The sequence below is a fragment of the Crinia signifera genome, chromosome 2, assembly GCF_055691185.1.
Source record: "Crinia signifera chromosome 2, ASM5569118v1, whole genome shotgun sequence".
NCBI classification, from domain to species: domain Eukaryota; kingdom Metazoa; phylum Chordata; class Amphibia; order Anura; family Myobatrachidae; genus Crinia; species Crinia signifera.
Genome location: NC_139218.1, coordinates 20,716,877 through 20,733,995, shown reverse-complemented (window position 1 = coordinate 20,733,995; position 17,119 = coordinate 20,716,877). Strand labels below are relative to the sequence as shown.

Below are 17,119 nucleotides of genomic sequence, written 5' to 3'. Positions count from 1 at the left end.
GAGGAAGGGAACATTGTATAATAGGATTGCTGATGGTGACCTGCAGTCACTGTGATGAGCACTGCTAGACAAGGTAATGAGGAAGGGAATATTGTATAATAGGATTGCTGAGGGTGACCTGCAGTCACTGTGATGAGCACTGCTAGACACGGTAATGAGGAAGGGAACAATGTATAATAGGATTGCTGAGTGTTATCTACAGTCACTGTGATGAGCGCTGCTAGACAAGGTAATGAGGAAGGGAACATTGTATAATAGGATTGCTGAGTGTTATCTACAGTCACTGTGATGAGCACTGCTAGACACGGTAATGAGGAAGGGAACATTGTATAATAGGATTGCTGAGTGTTATCTACAGTCACTGTGATGAGCACTGCTAGACATGTTAACGAGGAAGGGAACATTGTATAATAGGATTGCTGAGTGTTATCTACAGTCACTGTGATGAGCGCTGCTAGACAGGTTAACGAGGAAGGGAACATTGTATAATAGGATTGCTGAGGGTTATTTACAGTCACTGTGATGAGCACTGCTAGACACAGTAATGAGGAAGGGAATATTGTATAATAGGATTGCTGAGGGTGACCTGCAGTCACTGTGATGAGCACTGCTAGACAAGGTAATGAGGAAGTGAACATTGTATAAAAGGATTGCTGAGTGTTATCTACAGTCACTGTGATGAGCACTGCTAGACATGTTAACGAGGAAGGGAACATTGTATAATAGGATTGCTGAGGGTTATTTACAGTCACTGTGATGAGCACTGCTAGACATGGTAATGAGGAAGGGAACATTGTATAATAGGATTGCTGAGTGTTATTTACAGTCACTGTGATGAGCGCTGCTAGACACGGTAATGAGGAAGGGAACATTGTATAATAGGATTGCTGAGTGTTATCTACAGTCACTGTGATGAGCACTGCTAGACACGGTAATGAGGAAGGGAACATTGTATAATAGGATTGCTGAGTGTTATCTACAGTCACTGTGATGAGCACTACTAGACATGTTAACGAGGAAGGGAACATTGTATAATAGGATTGCTGAGTGTTATCTACAGTCACTGTGATAAGCGCTGCTAGACAGGTTAACGAGGAAGGGAACATTGTATAATAGGATTGCTGAGGGTTATTTACAGTCACTGTGATGAGCACTGCTAGACACGGTAATGAGGAAGGGAACAATGTATAAAAAGGCTTTGTGTGTCACTGAGCATTGCTACAAAAGAATAGTGGAGAATGTAATGTGCTTATATTTCACTGTAATACCCCTTTCAGACAGAAAAAAAGACCCGGGAATTTCCCTGCTCTTGCCGTGTCGACCCGGGTTTTTCTTCTGTCTGAAAGGGTCAACACGGGTCTAAAGTTCCGGGACTTCGACCCAGGTATTTACCTGGGTTTTTCCCGGGTCTGTATTCCAAAAACCCGTGTCGCCTGCTGTCTGAAAGGAAACGACCCGGGTTTTTGGGATTATTACACATTGTTAGGCACTGATTGGCTTTCCTGGTGGGGTGCTGGCTGATTGGTTGTGAGGATAGGCTTCTCTAAATGGCTGGGAGGGCATGGCAATGGAGCTGGCCTCTGAGGTCATTAGAGAGCTTAAAAAAGGATAGCATGGCCCACTGGTAGAAGCAAGAGGTGAGAGCTGCTGGTAGTGAGAGGGGAGGAGGATATCGTCAAACAGATGACTGGGACAGTCAAAGATGCCACAGTGTACTCAAACAGTGCAAATATACTGACAGCCATGTGAGGTAACATGTACCTTCCAGTATATAAAAACAATAAAACTTGTTTACAACATATCCTTGTGTCATGCCATGGTTAATGCAATGCAGTGAGCAGTCACCACCCACTTTTGATGACCTCATCTCTGTGTGCCTTTAAAACTGTCCTATTCTTATGACACACAGAGTTTTGCAGGAAAAATCCGGCTTCTGTGTGAAAGGGGTCGACACGGGAAATACCCGGGTTTTTGCTCCTGTGTGAAAGGGGGTCAGCCCCTTGCTGCCTAGTTGTACCCGGGTTTTTGTATCCGGGAAATACCTGGGTTTTTGGGTTTTTTCTGTCTGAAAGGGGTATAAATTAGTAGATTTATGTCATTGGGAATAGAAAGATAAAAATATCCTAATCTAATAAACACTAGGAGGCCGATTTAATTACGTGTGGTTCCATCAGGACCGTCGTCATTCTGATTTCTGGACATTACTGAATGGAATTCTCCTTTGAAACATGCAAGATTCCCCGTCTGGAAATCCCATGATGCATTAGCTTGTAAGGTTTCTAACTGACCCGGCCCATAACTACCAGGCAACAAGGTGCAATAGTCAAATGGCAGTTGGTGGCACCCCTATTTGATATTTGGAGCCACCGCTGATCCAATCTCTTTTCAGTGACCAGCTCCTGACATAGAAATATAAAATAATCGAATGTCCCACGTCGGTCATTGTCAGGGATCCCGCATAGAGGAAGCCTTGTGTACCATGGGCGATTTGCTATAACAAAGTTGATCATTGGTTCTCACCTGGATCCGTTCACCTGGCTAGGGTTACATTCCATCTTGATGGTGACCCGGGATGGGGGTTGCGATAACCAGTCTTGCTGTGGGACACGTGGACTCATTTTCGAAGATTGCCCATATTCACTGGAGGATGAAGCCGTCATCTCTACCTTGGTGAGGTGTGGCGTTCCGTAGGCGCACTCGAATAACGACTGGTCTTCACTTACCACTGATAGCGCTTCCTGTAAACAAACATGGAGAGTGAGTTATGATGGCAGGAAGCCCCGTGTCACAGCTAAGGAACAGATGATTTACGGATCTAGATAAGACAACTTCCAAGGAGCCAGTGCAGGTTTCTTGGGCTCCCGGCCATGAGACACAGCGGTGGGAATAAAGTCTGAGGATAAGGTCTCACACCACAATGAAAAGGGAACGTTACAATCTGGGGGTACGAATATGAAATATCTGGAGAATTGAGCTGGTGTACTGTATATCGTGACAGTGTACAGATGGAGCGCCTCTCAGCCAGCGCTGGGAATTGGTAGATTCCCTTAGCTGTCGATCGCCGGCAGAGAGGCGCTCCACCTGATGGGGATGAGTGAGCGTCTCACATGCATGCGGATCCTCTTCATCACAGCGGCGGGGAGCACTTTCCCTGCCTGTCTCCGCTTCAGTGAGATGGGCAGGGATTGGGGGGGGGGGGGGGGGGGGGAACAGCGGGGAGAAAAATAATTTGATGGCCGCTCACCATCAAATTATTTTCTTCCCCATTGCAGATAAAAGTCAGTCAAAACTGACTTTTATCCTGGTTGGAGATGGAGGAATTCGGGACGGGTGCTGACATCATATGACACCAGCTGCCCACCCCAATAAGATTAAGGGGCATATGTACTAAAAATTGCTTAGAAGTGTAGATCGCAGTGGTGATCATTCTGTAACTCCCTGTAATTCGCAGGGACAGCGGTGGCGATAAATGCTGCCTCTGTTAGATATATCCCGTATCACATTCCAGAAATGGTATGCAGGATGCTGGGGTTCCTGACTGCCATTGGTAGAGTAGTGCCGGGACCTCGATCCGGAAGTGGACGGCGGAATCCCGACAGTCGGCATCCCAATTGCTAAGCATGGCGGCAGCACTAGCGTGAGGCTAGATTAGGCTTAGGCACTAGTGGGGGACTAAGGGTTAGGTTGCGGGGAGGGGAATGTTAGAGTTAGGTTGCAGGGAGAGGGGTTTAGGTGGGTAGGGGCGAGAGGCTTAGGGTTCATACAGAGCCCCTGGCTGGATTCTCCACACACCGCTGGGATATCGTATGTATCCCATGCGCACAGCGTCAGTTACCAGAGCCAGACAGTTAGCAGGAGGGGTATGGATCATTGGGTCGACCAAATTAAGGTCAACATGCATTGGGTTTAAACCTGAAAAAGTTCAACATGGCTAAGGTCGACAGAGTCAAAAGATCGACACAAGCATTTGTTTGACAGGGGAAAGGACGAGAGTCAAAAGGTCGACCTGAGTTTTGTTCCGAATGTCAACACGGTCGACGTGGACACCATATCGGTGCACTGCGTCCCCTTGCATGGCTCGCTGCGCTCCCCATGCTGCGACCTTCCCATTGTCCACCTAATTCTTATGTCGACATGTTTCACCATGTTTACCTTTTGCATGTGTAGACCTTAGGCCTGTCGACCGTCAGTGCTCGACCCAACATTTGTCGACCTAAATGATGTCGACCAAATGACCGTATACCAGCAGGAGAGGGATCTCCTCTGAATACGCTTCCACAGGCATAAAGCGGTTTACACCGTCTGGGGAGGGTGTAAACCAACGGGACCAAACCAGCAAAGTGCTCAGACCACAGCCATTGTTTTTGTTGTTACAGAACATCATGCAGACGCTGTCGTCTCTGCATAAACTATGAACATCACCATGATAAACAGGCCCCTAAATGTTGTTTTTGTACTATAACAGAGCAGAAGAAAACCAAATCTTTGCAAATCAATGTATTACAAATTGGTGGAAGAAGGGTGACCAGACCTTTAGCAATACAGGGAGAACCTTGGTGCGCCAGTCCTGTAATATGCAACTGTCACACATGCAATTATTCGCTCCTCTGCAAAATTCTTTCCCATAAACCCACCAGCCCTGGCAGAAGTCTAGCCACTTTCATCTGGGGTTAGATTTAATGCCGTGGGGAGAAGGTCGAGGGGCACCTGCGTTTTCTGGAGGATGCACAGAAACATCTGCGGCATCCCCCCCGAGCGCCTGCAGGGTGTCAATCACCCTGCCAGCAGCAGGCGAAGGCTAGGTGAATATATGCTAATGACTTGGTAGAAGGATACATGGAGATTCTCAATGCTGCAGCCTGTCATCACACAACACTTATAAACCACAAGCTTGCACATGATGACACAGTTTTGTGTATTGTGGTTCGTGCCGAGCTTTGCTCACTTCCCCAATCTGATTCATCCTCCTCCGCAATATCGCTTTGTTACTCAACCTTTACTATGCCGAGAGTATGAGGAAAGTGCTAAGTACAATGTTGCTACAGTACATACTGTACTACATAGGCTTCAGTTACACAGTTCTGTCACTGACTAGAGCACTGTGCTTACTTACACTGTATAAAGTACTGGTAATACCTGGGTGGCCTACTTTTAAAGTCTCCTCTGTCAGCAGCATTTGATTTGCATCTTTAGTCCCGCCCCTCCCCCTCAAAAAGCCATGAATCGCGGTAATTTTCCGCTGCGGCCAGGGAGATTCCGGGGGTGCTGCCAGTATCCAGGGTTGCCTATTTTTCCGGGGGGGCCAGGAGGGCAGGCAATCCTGGGATCTTATAATTACCTGAACAACCTAGGCTGGGAGACCTGGAAATAATATTGGGCCAAATGTATTAAGCCTTAGCAAGAGATAAAGTGGAGGCTGATAGAGAGAGATAAAGGATCAGCCAATCAGCTTCATTCTGACCTAGTGTTATAGAAACAAACTAAAGACATTACGAAAGGTTGCACTGATCAGCAGATTTGCAATGCTGCCCTCTAGGCAGATGTTCTTGGGATAAGTGAACTTTTATTTCCTAGTCACTCACCAGAGAGTGGACACTTCCTGAGACCTTGTTCCGAGGGGGCAGTTGGGAGACCTCCTGCTACCTGCTGCTCTCAGCATGCACACAGCATTTATTCCTGGAGACAGAGGGGCTAAGGGCAGTGCCGTCTTTCCCATTGGGCTTAATAGGCAGTTGCGAAGGGGGCCAAGGATTCTAGGGGCCCACCCCAAGAATGGCTGGAAGCTTGTAGAGCTATTTGCTGGGAGGCGGGATGGGAAGCGCTGATTGGCCGGACGCTCAGCCAATCAGCATCTGGCCAGTCTTTTCAAAATCAGCAGCGCTTTCCACCCCGCCACCTGGCAAATAGAACTACAAGCTCCCAGGCCCCGCTGCCCGGATCCCCGCTGCTGCTTATAAGTGTGTCTGTGTGTGTGTGTGTGTGTGTGTGGGGGGGGGAATTATTTTGCCCAGGGGCCCGCTCTAATGTTAAAATGGCCCTGGCTAGGGGCATGGCCAGCAGCTCTCAGAGCTCTAGCCATGCCCCCTAAGTGACAAAAACAGGGCTTGGCCTTGCGGGAATGATGCGATTTGTAGGTCTCACCCCCTGGAATTAGGGGGGAGTTCTCCTGTACTCCCAGGTGCATGGCCAGACTGGCCCCCTGGGGTGTAGGAGAAATCCCTGGCAAACCCCTCTGCCTGAGGTTTCAGACTGTACATTTCAATTATAAATTATATCTACATTACATTATAGAGACAGAAGCCTAGAGATAAGACACTGCAGGGCAGTTCAGGGGGTGGGGACAACAGTCTCAATCATTATGCCCCTTCCCAACATAGGGAGTCACCCACGATTTGCTGGTCCGCAATGAGGGGCGGGGCTAAATTATGCAATCCACCAATTTATCTTTGCCCCCCCTGCGCAAAGAGGTATCACCACAGCTCCGGCCCCTGGCATGGTGACTCACTATACACCCCCCATCATGTGCCCCACAGTCCTTAGACAACAATACAATTGGACACAGTGAGTATTTGATAATCTAATTCCCAAGAATTTTCCTTGTAACCTATAACCGACCTATAACCGACAAGGTAACAAACGTCTATGGTTCCCACGGAAACGACTGGCTAAGAAGGTTACCTGCTCCGCACACAAACACGGATACGTGACCCCAGATTAGAGGTCAGTGCTGGAAAGCAGGAAATAAGGAGAAGCTAAGGGAAATGCACATAATGCGAATGTCATTATAATTCACAAGAGATGTTTGTATAAACTCCTGGGCTGTAATAACTGTATAAACAGTGTTCCGCCATGTAAGGGAGGGATGGGGCTGTCACTGCACTATTGCTTGGCCTATGTGTGTGCACATACCAACTACGGGGGAGATGTATCATGCGGTGAAAAGATTGGAGGAGTGGACTAGTGGAGCAGTTACCCATAGCAACTAATCAGCTTCTTCCTTCGGTTGCTATGGACAACTCTTCCACCGGTCGCCCATAGCAACTAATCAGCTTCTACCTTTAGTTGCTATGGGCAACTCTTCCACAGGTCCACCCTTTCACACTGCTTGATACCCCGCGATGCATCTATAGATTACATAGGGGGAGATTTATCAAAATTTGAAGAGAGATAAAGTGGAGACCAGGGGCGTCACTCGCACAAACAAAGGTAGGCAACTATGCTCTGGGGGTCTAGGAGATGCGGGCTGCCCCCGGGGACTACTGTGGCTGCACTGCTTGCTCCTATGTAGTGACAGGAGCCAGATGCTGCTTGTAATGTAACAGTGCAGCGCTAGGCTCCTATCACAGAGCAGGAGCCGGCACTTTTAGCATCACCTCTCAGCCGGAGACACCCGAGTGCTGTCTGAACCCAACACCCTCCTTGTGATGCCACTGGTGGAGAGACATAAAGTAGCAACCTATCCACTTCTGTCATATTACAGTCTGTGGGGTTGAGGTACCATGCATTGGAAAGAGTGGCCCAGAATATGCCCATAGCAACCAATAACCTTTAAGGTAGCATTTATCATATACATTTAAAAAATAATAGGCTGAAGCTGATTGGTTTCTGGGGAGCAACTTCTCCCCAGTGTGTAAAAAAATGTGATGTTGCCCATTGCAACCAATCAGATTCTGCCTTTTATTACTGTATTAAATACTAGAAAATGGTAGACTGAATCTGGCTGGTTGCAATAAGGATCAAATATGGTTTGAGGTAACACAGGCTTGCCTACCGTCCCGGAATGGCCGGGAGCCTCCCGGAAATCGGGTCCTTCTCCCGGCCCCCTGTGAAGGTGGGCAAGTCTCCCGATTTCTGCTAATTGCCCCCGATCCCCCCTTGCCCACTGGTGTAATTGCCTGAAATTGCGGGTATACGGAGAGGGGGCGGGGCTAAAATGATGCAATCGCAGCATTTTGCGCCATTTAAGCCCCGCCCCCTCTCCGCAGCACGCGAATCACTGAGTTTTCCGGCATGTGGGGCGGGGCCAAGTGATGTCAGACTTGCTCCCGCCCCCCCTGACGTGTTGCCTCTCCGGGCTTCTCCCGGAGAGGTGAAATTAAAAGTAGGCAAGTATGAGGTAACATGTTTAAAAAAGGGGCAGACTAGATGGACCAAGTGGTTTTTATCTGCCGTCAAAATCTATTTTTCAACAACACCTCTTATCATTTTTAGAATATATACCCTAAAGGAGTGGTTCCCAAACTGTGGGCCTTATACTAGTTCACTCTTCCTGACGAAATCCTTCTTAGATGGACAAAACCATGTGCACTGCAGGGGGCAGATGTAACTTGTGCAGAGGGAATTAGATTTGGGTGGGGTTTTACTTCAAAGTGAGATCTATATTGCAGTGTAAAAATAAAGCAGTCAGTATTTACCCTGCACAGAAACAAAACTAACTCACCCAAACCTAATTCTCTCTTCACATTTTACATCTGTTCCCCCTGCAGTGCACATGGTTTTGTCCATCTAAGAAGGATTTTGTCTGAAAGAGTGAACTAGAATAAGGCCCTGTGTGCCTAGGCTCCCTGGGGTGCCTCAGGACACTTGCACGGGTGCCTTGGGTTGGTGGACCAGGATCAATTCATATTATTAATGGTCAATGTAACAGGCAAAACCAGTGCTTGTGGCTGCCAATCATAATATATGTGGACAAACAGGAGCTAATCCTGTCCCGCACCACATAACCTTGACATATACACACAATGCACTTAATTTAATATTTTATTACATTTCTCAATAAGAAACATTTTGATGCACTAGGGTGCCATGATTCAAAAACGTTTGGGAACCACTGCCCTAAAGACTTGAGACTTAACATTACAAGTTAATTACAAATCAGCCAACAACAGTAAGTGATACAATTCATCCTTCACAAGTTGTTTATTATTGTAGACATCCCGAAAAACATGCCATATAATGTTCCCACTAAGATAATGGGTCATTTATTAATTCAATAGACTATAATGAAGTATTGTACATCAGCGCTACATGCGGACATGAGTGTGCAAGGAGAAAGCTTCCCTTTAAAGAAACAAAAAGTCATTCTACAGTTACACTCAGGTAAAGTTGCTTCAAAAAACAGAAAACATGAAAATGTTTAAGATCCTAAGGGGCAGATGTATTAACTCCGGTAAAGTGGTGATAAACAGAAATGTGATAATGCACCAGCCAATCAGCTGTGTTTGAAAAACGACAGAGGAGTTGATTGGCTGGTGTGTTATCACTTTGCACTTTATCACCTCTTTATTACAACTTTATCACTTCATCACCCTGCTTAAATAAATCTGCTTCTAAATTATTTATCCATTTGTCTTTCCTGTTTACTTTATCTATGTTACAGGGTAATATACTGAAAATATAATATGTATTATATAAATGGCAGTAAATATCAAAGAGATAATTACTATCAGTAGATAGTGGTTACACAAGCGCATTTCATGCCCTGGTAGAGGTTTACATGATGAAATTATCAGATTGTGTCACCCAGAGAGAACTCACAAGTCATTGTTATATTATACTGTACATTACTATACTGGTGTCTCTATATAGATCCGGTCACTTTTCAGTATTTAGCAGTGAGGGGACTATTACTGTCCCATCTCCGTAAAGGTGGTGGCTCACGTCAATGGACCGCAACCGTGTTGCTATGTAGGGGAGGGTCAAAGCTTAGAGGTGATATCACCAATGAGACATTATAACATAATAATGCTTCAGTACAATGGAAATAATGGCAACTTACATGGGAATAGTCCTCATACACTGGAATGAACTGTGTTTGAAGCATCTTTCCAGGTTGACCGCAACCAAATTCTCATAGTTTCCTCTGACCACTTTCAGTAAAGTCCAGTATCAGTGCCTAGTAACCTGTGGCCATAGTTATATCCCAAGTCATTGTCCAAAGCCAAGAACCCTAAGTCTCCTGAGGATTGTCCTTCACAAGTAGAACGTTGACGGTTACACGGGTGAAGATCCTTCTAGGCACCCGGGATGTTCATCGTATGTTAGACACCAGGCAGCAGCGACTGGTTGTGCTCGTACCTCCTGGAGATTTGTGTGTCTATTGTATGAAGAGGATATTGTGAAACTCCATAGGGATGTGTGTATGTCCTAGTGATTGACGCGTCCACATAAGCAGTGTGGGGTTTGTTTAATCTAAGGCACAACATCTCAACTTCCTGTTTTACTTCCTTTGGCCTCTCCGCTACAGTCGCTAAGACATTTGTGTCATGAGAGTTAATGTAATTTTTTAGGTGACAATTAGAGGGGTATACTCAAGAAATCCATGAATGAAATCGTAAATGGGTAAAATCATCATTATCACAAACATTGTAACGTGCACAGTCTGCAAATACTGTAGTGTTGACTGATGCGGACACAATGCAAGACTCTATGTTAATATTATACAGGTGCAGTGCATTAGGAATTACGTGCAAAATACATTAATGACATCTGTTTTATAGATGGGTGGGAGCAAACTTGGTGCTTGAAATGAACGGTTGGGTGTGTCAGAACGCCATTAGGGCAAACGGGCGATGACATCACACAGTACATGGTCCAACTCTTTACTGCTTATATCAGCTGACCTATATAAACTTATATATCCCCACCAGATATATCTGTCCACATTTGTTTGGAGTTCATTTAATTGCAGCCAGTTAGGTGTTAACAAGTAAATGTTTTATCCATAATTTGGACTGCAGTGCCTAAAATATGCCAGATTACACACATGCAGCATCTACCACATCATTCCCCACATTGCCTGCCCATTATTTACTTTTTTAGTTTTTTTTTAGCGGATAACATGGACCCATAGTAATAAAATAGACCTCTACTCTCCACTCTCCATGCCAAGGCCTACAAGATGATGTTTATGTTCCTGTGCCAAAATCCCCTCCCCCCACCCCCAATTCCCCCAGATGGAACATATTTCTATGCTCAGGAGCCAGGGGCCCAAGAGAGGTTAGAGGGATCAGGTACTGATTACCTGTGCCCCGCTTGCTTGCAGTGTCTGGGGAAGAGAAGGAGGGGGCTGGTCAGCTGCTAAGATAGATAAATGCCTCCCTTTGAAGAGCACAGTATTTATTTACATTTTAATGGGGCGTGGTCACATCTCACTGATTTGCCACGCCCCCTCTCACCAGTACCCAGACCCCTGTCAGCTCTCCATGGCCCAGTCTGGAGCCTTCGTGCTCTTTCTTACTTGATTAAGAATATTGTCTGTTAAGCCATTAGTGTCAACCTAAGACCTGTCTATCTTCCACTCAACTAGGGATGGCCATCGACCATCGATGATTCAAAATCATAGATGGTTTATGGCTGAAGTCAATACTTTTGCCATCGATGGGGAATAATTAGATGGTTTCCCTCCATCGATGGCACAACAAAACCGATGTTTTGCTTTAGATTCGGTGCCGGGAGACGGAGCCCCATCCTGATGTTCTGATTGGCCCAAAGAATATGGATGACCATCCATAGGTAAAACTATTGGTTATCCTTCACATAGTTTGTTACCTGGATGGCAACCATTGATGGCGACTGGACCGATGGCCATCCCTACACTCAACAAGAATAGACGATAAAATGGCTGCCTCTACTTAGTGCAGAAGACGAAGACATTTTAAATTCATCTTCATTTAAAAGACAACTAAACACATCAAACCTACCCAGTTCTAAGTAAACATTTCAGCAGAAATGGTTCCACACCATGATTTACTTTATGGCAAGTACCGTATTAGTCCTTTTTGACACGTTTAATGGCCGGGCAGCTGGATATTTACTGCAGGATGCTCAGCTAATGGTTTTCACATTGAGGTGAATCCTCCCGTCTGGCTGCATTTGCACTTTTTAACGTTAGCCAACTGGAACGGAATAACAGAGTCTAGTATGGAAAGTTCTCGTCTCACTTGTGGTCATAGGGAGTTTTTAGACTTGGCGTATTTAAAAAATATATATTTTGTGCCTTATTTTCTCTTTTTCCCCCACCGGCTCATAGTTAGCATCCATTTAGATAATTGACATATTATAGTGCCACATACTGTACAAGAAAATTATCACGTTATGCCTTGATGTAGATCTAGGGTTTGTATATTGTTTCAGAATAAAGAGTAACAGCCGGCGGTTTATGTGTTGCGATGCGCAAAGGATTTCGTTGCACCCATTATTCTAAATATGGATCAGGGCTTTGCGGTCCGCTCTGGTACATGACCAGACAGCATGGAAACTCTGTCATATGACTACTTTGGACAGGGAAATATCCACTTATACAATGGCATATTCAATACTGAAGAGGCGTGGCCAGAAAGTGTTGCAAGACCTTTTGATTCTGGGGTGTGTGGTCAGTGTGTTGGGTGCTGTTGGGGTTTGCTTCTAGGGGAGCGAAATCAAATCTGCTAAAGAAAACAACCAGAGGTTCTGTCCATTGCAGCCAATCAGATTGCAGATATCATTTCTCTGTTAAATTCTACAAAATGAGAGTTAGCATTGGATTGGTTGATAAGGGCAACATCATAACTTGACCTCGTTAGAAGGTTTGATAAATCTCTAAGTTTTAGAGGGTCATGAGTGATAAAGTGTCAAGCGATAAACTACCAACCAATCAACTCCTACACAACCTATAACTTAGAAGGTAGAAGCTGATTGGTTGATACATTTTCTCTTTCCACTTTAGCACTCTCCAATGCGATGCATAATATAACTGGTCCATTATATTTCTGCAACTCTCAGTGCTAGCACATACTGTCCTTGCTAAAGTAGCATTGGTAAGGTCAAGTTTATCACTGCCCAATACCATATTAACAGTGGGTCCATCTGTAGTCTAGGCATCAATTGTCAGTAGTTTTATCTCTGCTCTGTTACTTACAGGGCAGTAGACCAATCAGAGGTGGGGGTGTGATGTTGTGGGACTCTTTGGGGGCAGGGTTATGCTCCATTACCTGTTTTAAGGATTGTAAGCTTGCGAGCAGGGCCCTCATACCTGTGACTGACTGTAAATACCCAGTTTGTTGTATCACTGTCTCCTATTGTAAAGAGCAACGGAATCTGCTGCGCTATATAAGAAACTCTTAATAAATAAGGAGAAAATAAAAACTGCTTCCATTGGTTCTCTGCTATTGATGGCAAAAATGTCAACTATCAGTAGTTATCCATGGATAGAGGTTAACCAGCTGATGTCCATCCCTACACAGATCTTTATTAATACATGCCTGTCAATGTAGCTGATGGTAATAGTAGTGGACGGGTTTGGCATACACCATAAATTCAATACAACAAAATGTGTGGATTTAATTAGCATTGTTGACAATTACATCACAAACTAACCAGTGTATGTAGGCAAAAATTAATTAACCTAAAGGGTCAATAAAGACCTGCGTTATTATTAACCCTTTTGAGTGCCAAATGAATTTGTCAAAATAGGTGTGAAAATTGCCAAGCAAACATTTTTATCCATCATAATAACCTGTAATGTTTACATTATATAGGAATATAATCGTTTTTTTACACATATTTTATTTGAATTTATATAACAAATGTGAGAGACGCCAGCATTTTTAGAGGATATTTGCATATCTCTCTCTCATGTTGGGCTAAAACAATCTAGAAAGGGAAACATAATAAAAAAGGAGAAAACACAAAACAAATGCAAAAAAAATAAAACTGTAATACAAAAGCATTTTTTATATTGTAAACTAATTATATTTGTTTTACTTTTGAAATATTTTATCTATGACATTACAGCCCTTGGTGTGAGCTCACAGGCAACTTTATCTATGTCAGTTACTTACAGCCCCTGGTGTGCGCTCACATGCAACTTTATCTATGTCAGTTACTTGCAGCCCCTGGTGTGCACTCACAGGCAACTTTATCTATGTCAGTTACTCATAGCCCCTGGTGTGCACTCACAGGCAACTTTATCTATGTCAGTTACTCACATCCCCTGGGGTGCACTCACAGGCAACTTTATCTATGTCAGTTACTCACAGCTCCTGGTGTGCGCTCACAGGCAACTTTATCTATGTCAGTTACTTACAGCCCTTGGTGTGAGCTCACAGGCAACTTTATCTATGTCAGTTACTTACAGCCCCTGGTGTGCACTCACAGGCAACTTTTTCTATGTCAGTTATTCACAGCCCCTGGTGTGCACTCACAGGCAACTTTATCTATGTCAGTTACTCACAGCCCCTGGTGTGCGCTCACAGGCAACTTTATCTATGTCAGTTACTCACAGCCCCTGGTGTGCGCTCACATGCAACTTTGTCTATGTCAGTTACTCACAGCCCCTGGTGTGCACTCACAGGCAACTTTGTCTATGTCAGTTATTCACATCCCCTGGTGTGCGCTCACAGGCAACTTTATCTATGTCATTTATTCACAGCCCCTGGTGTGCGCTCACATGCAACTTTGTCTATGTCAGTTACTCACAGCCCCTGGTGTGCACTCACAGACAACTTTGTCTATGTCAGTTATTCACATCCCCTGGTGTGCGCTCACAGGCAACTTTATCTATGTCATTTATTCACAGCCCCTGGTGTGCGCTCACAGGCAACTTTTTCTATGTCAGTTATTCACATCCCCGGGTGTGCGCTCACAGGCAACTTTATCTATGTCAGTTACTCACAGCCCCTGGTGTGCGCTCACAGGCAACTTTGTCTATGTCAGTTACTCACAGCCCCTGGTGTGCACTCACAGGCAACTTTGTCTATGTCAGTTATTCACATCCCCTGGTGTGCGCTCACAGGCAACTTTATCTATGTCAGTTATTCACAGCCCCTGGTGTGCGCTCACAGGCAACTTTTTCTATGTCAGTTATTCACATCCCCTGGTGTGCGCTCACAGGCAACTTTATCTATGTCAGTTACTCACAGCCCCTGGTGTGCGCTCACAGGCAACTTTATCTATATCAGTTACTCACAGCCCCTGGTGTTCGCTCACATGCAACTTTGTCTATGTCAGTTACTCACATCCCCTGGTGTGAGCTCACAGGCAACTTTGTCTATGTCAGTTATTCAAATGCCCTGGTGTGCGCTCACAGGCAACTTTATCTATGTCAGTTATTCACAGCCCCTGGTGTGAGCTCACAGGCAACTTTATCTATGTTAGTTACTCACAGCCCCTGGTGTGCGCTCACAGGCAACTTTATCTATGTCAGTTACTCACAGCTCCTGGTGTGCGCTCACAGGCCACTTTATCCATGTCAGTTACTCACATCCCCTGGTGTGCGCTCACAGGCAACTTTATCTATGTCAGTTACTCACAGCCCCTGGTGTGCGCTCACAGGCAACTTTATCTATGTCAGTTATTCACAGCCCCTGGTGTGCGCTCACAGGCAACTTTATCTATATCAGTTACTCACAGCCCCTGGTGTGCGCTCACAGGCAACTTTATCTATGTCAGTTATTTACAGCCCCTGGTGTGAGCTCACAGGCAACTTTATCTATGTTAGTTACTCACAGCCCCTGGTGTGCGCTCACAGGCAACTTTATCTATGTCAGTTACTCACAGCTCCTGGTGTGCGCTCACAGGCCACTTTATCTATATCAGTTACTCACAGCCCCTGGTGTGCGCTCACAGGCAACTTTATCTATGTCAGTTACTCACAGCCCCTGGTGTGCGCTCACATGCAACTTTGTCTATGTCAGTTACTCACAGCCCCTGGTGTGCGCTCACAGGCAACTTTGTCTATGTCAGTTATTCACATCCCCTGGTGTGCGCTCACAGGCAACTTTGTCTATGTCAGTTACTCACAGCCCCTGGTGTGCGCTCACAGGCAACTTTATCAATGTCAGTTACTCACAGCCCCTGGTGTGCGCTCACAGGCAACTTTGTCTATGTCAGTTATTCACATCCCCTGGTGTGTGCTCACAGGCAACTTTATCTATGTTAGTTACTCACAGCCCCTGGTGTGCGCTCACAGGCAACTTTATCTATGTCAGTTACTCACAGCCCCTGGTGTGCGCTCACAGGCAACTTTATCTATATCAGTTACTCACAGCCCCTGGTGTGCGCTCACAGGCAACTTTATCTATGTAAGTTATTCACATCCCCTGGTGTGCGCTCACAGGCAACTTTATCTATATCAGTTACTCACATCCCCTGGTGTGCGCTCACAGGCAACTTTATCTATGTCAGTTACTCACATCCCCTGGTGTGCGCTCACAGGCAACTTTATCTATATCAGTTACTCACAGCCCCTGGTGTGTGCTCACAGGCAACTTTATCTATGTCAGTTACTCACAGCTCCTGGTGTGCGCTCACATGCAACTTTGTCTATGTCAGTTACTCACAGCCCCTGGTGTGCACTCACAGGCAACTTTGTCTATGTCAGTTATTCACATGCCCTGGTGTGCGCTCACAGGCAACTTTATCTATGTCAGTTATTCACAGCCCCTGGTGTGCGCTCACAGGCAACTTTTTCTATGTCAGTTATTCACATCCCCTGGTGTGTGCTCACAGGCAACTTTATCTATATCAGTTACTCACAGCCCCTGGTGTGCGCTCACAGGCAACTTTATCTATGTAAGTTATTCACATCCCCTGGTGTGCGCTCACAGGCAACTTTGTCTATGTCAGTTATTCACATCCCCTGGTGTGCGCTCACAGGCAACTTTATCAATGTCAGTTACTCACATCCCCTGGTGTGCGCTCACAGGCAACTTTATCTATATCAGTTACTCACAGCCCCTGGTGTGCGCTCACAGGCAACTTTATCTATGTCAGTTACTCACAGCTCCTGGTGTGCGCTCACATGCAACTTTGTCTATGTCAGTTACTCACAGCCCCTGGTGTGCACTCACAGGCAACTTTGTCTATGTCAGTTATTCACATGCCCTGGTGTGCGCTCACAGGCAACTTTATCAATGTCAGTTACTCACATCCCCTGGTGTGCGCTCACAGGCAACTTTATCTATATCAGTTACTCACAGCCCCTGGTGTGTGCTCACAGGCAACTTTATCTATGTCAGTTACTCACAGCTCCTGGTGTGCGCTCACATGCAACTTTGTCTATGTCAGTTACTCACAGCCCCTGGTGTGCACTCACAGGCAACTTTGTCTATGTCAGTTATTCACATGCCCTGGTGTGCGC

The 17,119-nt window shown here is 45.5% G+C and overlaps 1 protein-coding gene across 4 annotated transcripts in view; it reads right to left on the bottom strand.

The window, feature by feature from the left end:
• The window catches only part of ERG (ETS transcription factor ERG), a 245,445-nt gene that overhangs the window by 31,644 nt on the left and 196,682 nt on the right, over nt 1-17,119 (bottom strand). For 2 of the 4 annotated variants that reach the window (XM_083171695.1, XM_083171696.1), the window contains one exon: nt 2,521-2,738. In XM_083171695.1, the coding sequence (XP_083027821.1) occupies nt 2,521-2,738 (218 nt within the window). Of the gene's footprint in view, nt 1-2,520; nt 2,739-9,778; nt 10,284-17,119 lie in introns of those variants that run through there. The other 2 variants (XM_083171697.1, XM_083171694.1) reach the window with 2 other exon arrangements.